This window comes from Rana temporaria, chromosome 10 (assembly GCF_905171775.1).
Source record: "Rana temporaria chromosome 10, aRanTem1.1, whole genome shotgun sequence".
Lineage (NCBI taxonomy): Eukaryota > Metazoa > Chordata > Amphibia > Anura > Ranidae > Rana > Rana temporaria.
Genome location: NC_053498.1, coordinates 151,744,372 through 151,752,860, shown reverse-complemented (window position 1 = coordinate 151,752,860; position 8,489 = coordinate 151,744,372). Strand labels below are relative to the sequence as shown.

Here is an 8,489-nt window from a genome sequence, read left to right as displayed (position 1 = left end):
GTATCAGTGGGAGGAATAGTGTCCCATCATTGGTGTCAGTGGGAGGAATAGTGTCCCATCATTGGTGTCAGTGGGAGGAATAGTGTCCCATCATTGGTGTCAGTGGGAGGAATAGTGTCCCATCATTGGTGTCAGTGGGGGGGAATATTGTCCCATCATTGGTGTCAGTGGGAGGAATAGTGTCCCATCATTGGTGTCAGTGGGGGGAATAGTGTCCCATCATTGGTATCAGTGGAGGAATAGTGTCCCATCATTGGTGTCAGTGGGAGGAATAGTGTCCCATCATTGGTGTCAGTGGGGGGAATAGTGTCCCATCATTGGTATCAGTGGGGGGAATAGTGTCCCATCATTGGTATCAGTGGGGGGAATAGTGTCCCATCATTGGTGTCAGTGGGAGGAATAGTGTCCCATCATTGGTGTCAGTGGGAGGAATAGTGTCCCATCATTGGTGTCAGTGGGGGGGAATAGTGTCCCATCATTGGTATCAGTGGGAGGAATAGTGTCCCATCATTGGTGTCAGTGGGAGGAATAGTGTCCCATCATTGGTGTCAGTGGGAGGAATAGTGCCCCATCATTGGTGTCAGTGGGAGGAATAGTGTCCCATCATTGGTGTCAGTGAGGGGGGAATAGTGCCGTATCAGTGGGATGAATAGTGTCCCATCATTGGTGTCAGTGGGAGGAATAGTGTCCCATCATTGGTGTCAGTGGGAGGAATAGTGTCCCATCATTGGTGTCAGTGGGAGGAATAGTGTCCCATCATTGGTGTCAGTGGGGGAATAGTGTCCCATCATTGGTGTCAGTGGGAGGAATAGTGTCCCATCATTGGTGTCAGTGGGGGGAATAGTGTCCCATCATTGGTGTCAGTGGGAGGAATAGTGTCCCATCATTGGTGTCAGTGGGGGGAATAGTGTCCCATCATTGGTGTCAGTGGGAGGAATAGTGTCCCATCATTGGTATCAGTGGGAGGAATAGTGTCCCATCATTGGTGTCAGTGGGGGGAATAGTGTCCCATCATTGGTGTCAGTGGGAGGAATAGTGTCCCATCATTGGTGTCAGTGGGGGGAATAGTGTCCCATCATTGGTGTCAGTGGGAGGAATAGTGTCCCATCATTGGTGTCAGTGGGGGGAATAGTGTCCCATCATTGGTGTCAGTGGGAGGAATAGTGTCCCATCATTGGTATCAGTGGGAGGAATAGTGTCCCATCATTGGTGTCAGTGGGAGGAATAGTGTCCCATCATTGGTGTCAGTGGGAGGAATAGTGTCCCATCATTGGTGTCAGTGGGGGGAATAGTGTCCCATCATTGGTGTCAGTGGGGGGAATAGTGTCCCATCATTGGTATCAGTGGGGGGAATAGTGTCCCATCATTGGTATCAGTGGGGGGAATAGTGTCCCATCATTGGTGTCAGTGGGAGGAATAGTGTCCCATCATTGGTGTCAGTGGGAGGAATAGTGTCCCATCATTGGTGTCAGTGGGGGGAATAGTGTCCCATCATTGGTATCAGTGGGAGGAATAGTGTCCCATCATTGGTGTCAGTGGGAGGAATAGTGTCCCATCATTGGTGTCAGTGGGAGGAATAGTGCCCCATCATTGGTGTCAGTGGGAGGAATAGTGTCCCATCATTGGTGTCAGTGAGGGGGGAATAGTGCCGTATCAGTGGGATGAATAGTGTCCCATCATTGGTGTCAGTGGGAGGAATAGTGTCCCATCATTGGTATCAGTGGGAGGAATAGTGTCCCATCATTGGTGTCAGTGGGAGGAATAGCGTCCCATCATTGGTGTCAGTGGGAGGAATAGCGTCCCATCATTGGTGTCAGTGGGAGGAATAGTGTCCCATCATTGGTGTCAGTGGGAGGAATAGTGTCCCATCATTGGTGTCAGTGGGAGGAATAGTGTCCCATCATTGGTATCAGTGGGAGGAATAGTGTCCCATCATTGGTGTCAGTGGGAGGAATAGTGTCCCATCATTGGTGTCAGTGGGAGGAATAGTGTCCCATCATTGGTGTCAGTGGGAGGAATAGTGTCCCATCATTGGTGTCAGTGGGGGGAATAGTGTCCCATCATTGGTGTCAGTGGGAGGAATAGTGTCCCATCATTGGTGTCAGTGGGGGAATAGTGTCCCATCATTGGTGTCAGTGGGAGGAATAGTGTCCCATCATTGGTGTCAGTGGGGGGAATAGTGTCCCATCATTGGTGTCAGTGGGAGGAATAGTGTCCCATCATTGGTGTCAGTGGGGGGGAATAGTGTCCCATCATTGGTGTCAGTGGGAGGAATAGTGTCCCATCATTGGTATCAGTGGGAGGAATAGTGTCCCATCATTGGTGTCAGTGGGAGGAATAGTGTCCCATCATTGGTGTCAGTGGGAGGAATAGTGTCCCATCATTGGTGTCAGTGGGGGAATAGTGTCCCATCATTGGTGTCAGTGGGGGAATAGTGTCCCATCATTGGTGTCAGTGGGGGGAATAGTGTCCCATCATTGGTGTCAGTGGGAGGAATAGTGTCCCATCATTGGTGTCAGTGGGAGGAATAGTGTCCCATCATTGGTGTCAGTGGGGGGGAATAGTGTCCCATCATTGGTGTCAGTGGGAGGAATAGTGTCCCATCATTGGTGTCAGTGGGAGGAATAGTGTCCCATCATTGGTGTCAGTGGGGGGAATAGTGTCCCATCATTGGTGTCAGTGGGGGGAATAGTGTCCCATCATTGGTGTCAGTGGGAGGAATAGTGTCTCATCATTGGTATCAGTGGGAGGAATAGTGTCCCATCATTGGTATCAGTGGGAGGAATAGTGTCCCATCATTGGTGTCAGTGGGGGGAATAGTGTCCCATCATTGGTGTCAGTGGGGGGGGGAGTGCCCCGAGGGTCAGATAAAAGGTAAATAAGGGTGGGAATGACGTTTATAAAGTCTACAGACATAATACTCACGGACTAGCAGCTATCAGACCCGCAGATCATCCACTGCAGAGAGCGGCACAGAGAAGAGAAAGAGACGGCCATTGTTCTATGAAGTGTTCTGTGTACTGAGCGTGTTACTGGGGCAGTTCTAGGGAGTTGGGGGATCTCTCGGGGTAGGTGGGGGGAGGAGTTGGGGGATCTCTCTCGGGGTAGGTGGGGGGAGGAGCCACATTATAGAAGAGGAGGCCGGACAGATCTCATCATTCCTCACAACTACAAAGCAGCAGTTTGTTTCCCCCGGACTCCCGAGGCTGCCATGGCAACAGGCAAACATAACTTCTCCATTCTCTAAACAGGTTCTCTTGATTAAGACCCTCCCCTCCCCTTCTGTCCCCTCCCCTTCTGTCCCCTCCCCTTGCCCTCATCCAGGTCACCCAGTTTGCCAACTACAACCTTTGGAATCTTAACCGCTTAAGGACCGCCGCACGACAACATGTACGTCCCCTTTAAGATCCCAGCCGTGGGTCGCGAGCGCGCCACCACGCTCGTGACCCGGTCCTCTTCTCCGTGACCGTCCCCGCGGGAACAGCGGACCCGATCGCCGCCGGTGTCCCGCGATCGGGTCACAGAGAGGAAGAACGGGGAGAGGTGAGTGTAAACAACCCTTCCCCCGTGCTTCCTAGTGAGCTTGTCACTGATCGTCTGTTCCCTGTCATAGGCGATCAGTGACATTACACGCCCAGCCACGCCCCCTCACAGTTAGAATCACTCCCTAGGACACACTTAACCCCTACAGCACCCCATCCTGGTTAACCCCTTCACTGCCAGTGTCATTTATACAGTAAGCAGAGCATTTTTATAGCACTGATCGCTGTAAAAATGACAATGGTCCCAAAATAGCGTCAAATGTGTCCGCCGCAATATCGCAGTCATGATAAAAATCGCCGATCGCCGCCATCACTAGTAAAAAAAATAATAAAAATGCCATAAAACTATCCCCTATTTTGTAAACGCTATAACTTTTGCGCAAAAAAAAATCGATAAACGCTTTTTGCGATTTTTTTTTTACCAAAAATACATAGAATACGTATCGGAATAAACTGAGGGAAACATTTTTTTTATATATATATTTTTGGGGGATATTTATTATAGCAAAAAGTAAAAAAATATTGAATTTTTTTCAAAATTGTCGCTCTATTTTTGTTTATAGCGCAAAAAATAAAAACCGCAGAGGTGATCAAATACCACCAAAAGAAAGCTCTATTTGTGGGGGAAAAAAAAGGACGCCGATTTTGTTTGGGAGCCACGTCGCACGACCGCGCAATTGTCAGTTAAAGCGACGCAGTGCCGAATCGCAAAAAGGGGCAAGGTCCTTTACCTGCATAATGGCCCGGGGCTGAAGTGGTTAAAGCTGAACTCCAGGAATTTTGTGTATTTTTTACTGAAATTTTACCTTTTTGGTAATATTGTGTGACATAAAAAAAAATTGCAACTACCACCATTTTATTTTCCAGGGTGTCTGCTTTCAGAAAATAAGGGGAGGGGTTTATGTAATCTCGGCCTAAAACGATTGTGTAACAAAAACGTCTCTGGCTGTGAAAGGGTTAAAGTGTCGCCATGTAAAGATTGTGTATGTGCGCCGAATGAGACAGACCCCCTCCCCCCCGCCATGAAATAACGGGACTCACCGAGCTGCTCTTTGCGGCATTCTTGTCGGACGGACGGGATTCGGCTTCGCTGTCGGAGGAGTTCTGCCCCGCCGAGCAATTCTTGGCCTTCTGGCGAGCCGAGCATCGCACGCCCTCCGTGAGCTGCGAGGAAACATTTCCACAAGTTATTCCCAATCCATGGCGGGAAAATCCCACCGATAAAGGTCTATGGCGGAACTGGACGGACTTTATAACCCGACTACGTAATGCCGCCATATTCCCGGCCTATCATCCATCACCTCCAAACTCCACCCACTCATCACCTCCAAACTCCACCCACTCATCACCTCCAAACTCCACCCACTCATCCGTCACCTCCAAACTCCACCCACTCATCCAACACCTCCAAACTCCACCCACTCATCCGTCACCTCCAAACTCCACCCACTCATCCGTCACCTCCAAACTCCACCCACTCATCCAACACCTCCAAACTCCACCCACTCATCCGTCACCTCCAAACTCCACCCACTCATCCGTCACCTCCAAACTCCACCCACTCATCCGTCACCTCCAAACTCCACCCACTCATCCGTCACCTCCAAACTCCACCCACCCATCCGTCACCTCCAAACTCCACCCACTCATCCGTCACCCCCAAACTCCACCCACTCATCCGTCACCTCCAAACTCCACCCACTCATCCGTCACCTCCAAACTCCACCCACTCATCCGTCACCTCCAAACTCCACCCACTCATCCAACACCTCCAAACTCCACCCACTCATCACCTCCAAACTCCACCCACTCATCCATCACCTCCAAACTCCACCCACTCACCCGTCACCTCCAAACTCCACCCACTCACCTCCAAACTCCACCCACCCATCCGTCACCTCCAAACTCCACCCACTCATCACCTCCAAACTCCACCCACCATCCATCACCTCCAAACTCCACCCACTCATCCGTCACCTCCAAACTCCACCCACTCATCCGTCACCTCCAAACTCCACCCACTCATCCGTCACCTCCAAACTCCACCCACTCCTCCGTCACCCCCCCCCATCTCCTCCGTCACCCCCCCATTTCCTCCTCCGTCACCTTCATACCTCCTCCATCACCCCTCGTCTCCTCCTCCATCTCCCCCCCGTCTCCTGCTCCGTCACCCCCCCGTCGCCTCCTCCGTCACCCCCCCCCCCGTCGCCTTCACACCTCCTCCGTCACCCCCCGTCTCCTCCTCCGTCACCCCTCCGTCTCCTCCTCTTCCACCACCACCACCCGTCACCTCCACACCTCCTCCGTCACCTCCACACCTCCTCCATTACCCCTCGTCTCCTCCTCCGTCACCCCCCGTCGCCTTCTCCGTCACCCCTCGTCGCCTCCTCCGTCACCCCCCCGTCTCCTCCTCCGTCACCCCCCCGTCGCCTCCTCCTCCGTCACCCCCCCGTCGCCTCCTCCTCCGTCACCTCCTCCTCCGTCACCCCCCCGTCGCCTCCTCCTCCGTCACCCCCCCGTCGCCTCCTCCTCCGTCACCCCCACGTCGCCTCCTCCTCCGTCACCCCCACGTCGCCTCCTCCTCCGTCACCCCCACGTCGCCTCCTCCTCCGTCACCCCCACGTCGCCTCCTCCTCCGTCACCCCCACGTCGCCTCCTCCTCCGTCACCCCCACGTCGCCTCCTCCTCCGTCACCCCCACGTCGCCTCCTCCTCCGTCACCCCCACGTCGCCTCCTCCTCCGTCACCCCCACGTCGCCTCCTCCTCCGTCACCCCCCCGTCGCCTCCTCCTCCGTCACCCCCCCGTCGCCTCCTCCGTCACCACCACACCTCCTCCGTCACCTCCTCCGTCACCCCCCCGTCGCCTTCTCCGTCACCCCTCGTCTCCTCCTCCGTCACCACCACACCTCCTCCGTCACCCCCTGTCTCCTCCTCCGTCACCCCTCGTCTCCTCCTCCGTCACCCCTCGTCTCCTCCTCCGTCACCCCTCGTCTCCTCCTCCGTCACCCCTCGTCTCCTCCTCCGTCACCCCTCGTCTCCTCCTCCGTCACCCCTCGTCTCCTCCTCCGTCACCCCTCGTCTCCTCCTCCGTCACCCCTCGTCTCCTCCTCCGTCACCCCTCGTCTCCTCCTCCGTCACCCCTCGTCTCCTCCTCCGTCACCCCTCGTCTCCTCCTCCGTCACCCCTCGTCTCCTCCTCCTCCGTCACCCCCCGTCTCCTCCTCCGTCACCCCCCGTCTCCTCCTCCGTCACCCCCCCGTCTCCTCCTCCGTCACCCCCCCTCGTCTCCTCCTCAGTCACCACCACAACTCCTCCGTCACCCCCCGTCTCCTCCTCCGTCACCCCCCCTCGTCTCCTCCTCAGTCACCACCACAACTCCTCCGTCACCCCTCGTCTCCTCCTCCTCCGTCACCCCTCGTCTCCTCCTCCTCCTCCGTCACCCCTCGTCTCCTCCTCCTCCTCCGTCACCCCTCGTCTCCTCCTCCTCCTCCGTCACCCCTCGTCTCCTCCTCCTCCGTCACCCCTCGTCTCCTCCTCCTCCGTCACCCCTCGTCTCCTCCTCCTCCGTCACCCCCCCGTCTCCTCCTCCGTCACCCCCCCCGTCGCCTCCTCCGTCACCCCCCGTCTCCTCCTCCGTCACCCCCCGTCTCCTCCTCCGTCACCCCTCGTCTCCTCCTCCGTCACCCCTCGTCTCCTCCTCCGTCACCCCTCGTCTCCTCCTCCGTCACCTCCACACCTCCTCCTCCGTCACCCCCTCCCTCACCCCCCCGTCTCCTCCTCCGTCACCCCCCCGTCTCCTCCTCCGTCACCCCCCCCGTCTCCTCCTCCGTCACCCCCCCGTCTCCTCCTCCGTCACCCCCCCGTCTCCTCCTCTGTCACCCCTCGTCTCCTCCTCCGTCACCCCTCGTCTCCTCCTCCGTCACCCCTCGTCTCCTCCTCCCTCACCCCCCATCCCCTCCTCCCTCACCCCCCATCCCCTCCTCCCTCACCCCCCGTCTCCTCCTCCGTCTCCTCCTCCGTCACCCCTCGTCTCCTCCTCCGTCACCCCTCGTATCCTCCTCCGTCACCCCTCGTATCCTCCTCCGTCACCTCCTCCGTCACCCCCCATCCCCTCCTCCCTCACCCCCCCCCCGTCTCCTCCTCCGTCACCCCCCCGTCTCCTCCTCCGTCACCCCCCCGTCTCCCTCACCCCCCCGTCACCCCTCGTCTCCTCCTCCTCCGTCACCCCTCGTCTCCTCCCCCCTCCTCCTCCCCCACCCCCCGTCCCCTCCTCCCTCACCCCCCAGTCTCACCCCCCCCTATCCCCTCACCCCCCCAGTCTCACCCTCCCTCAGGGTGTTATAGTCATGGTAGGTACCACTCACCTACCTCATAGACCCATCTATTACCCCCCATCCTGATTGGATCTCCTCCTGTGATGACTGGACCCCCTATGCCCCATCTCTCCCTCCCCCATGTCCGGTTCTCCCCCGGTGCCCCTCCCCCTCTCACCTTCCTCTTCTTCATGAGTCTCTCCGGCTCCTCCGCCGCCAAAACTCTCCGGGAACTCTCCGAACTTTCCCCCGCCGGCCCCTCCCTGCAAACTTTCTACCAGCGTCACCCGGGGAGCCTGCCTGCGTCTGACGTCACCTCGCGGTATCCTAGAGACGCGGGCGGCCATCTTTGAGAAGGGCAACGCTCCATGTAAAGCAATGCACGCAACGGGCCGGGAGAGGCACGGACTCCATGATTGACCCTGGCAAGGGCTAAACTGACCCCGTGTAGACCGGGAGGTTCAGTGTGTACAAACTGAGTCCTGTGTGTGTGTGACGTCACATGACAGCCGGGACATGTGAGGACTGTGCCATACAAAGCACAATGTGAAAGTGGAATTATTGTCATATGATATCATTATCACCCAGAATTCCCTTCTCTATAAAAAATAAAACTGACCGGCAATGCCCATCCC

General features: G+C 56.3%; 1 protein-coding gene across 1 annotated transcript in view; it reads right to left on the bottom strand.

The window, feature by feature from the left end:
• Positions 1 to 8,165, bottom strand: part of C10H1orf174 (chromosome 10 C1orf174 homolog) — a 16,295-nt gene extending 8,130 nt beyond the window's left edge. The window contains exons 1-2 of the mRNA XM_040326556.1: positions 8,033 to 8,165; positions 4,584 to 4,706 (exon numbers count right to left, since the gene is read on the bottom strand). Of these exons, the coding sequence (XP_040182490.1) occupies positions 4,584 to 4,706; positions 8,033 to 8,047 (138 nt within the window). The 5' untranslated portion in view covers positions 8,048 to 8,165. The remainder of the gene's footprint in view (positions 1 to 4,583; positions 4,707 to 8,032) is intronic.
• Between the last annotated feature and the right edge of the window lie 324 nt (positions 8,166 to 8,489).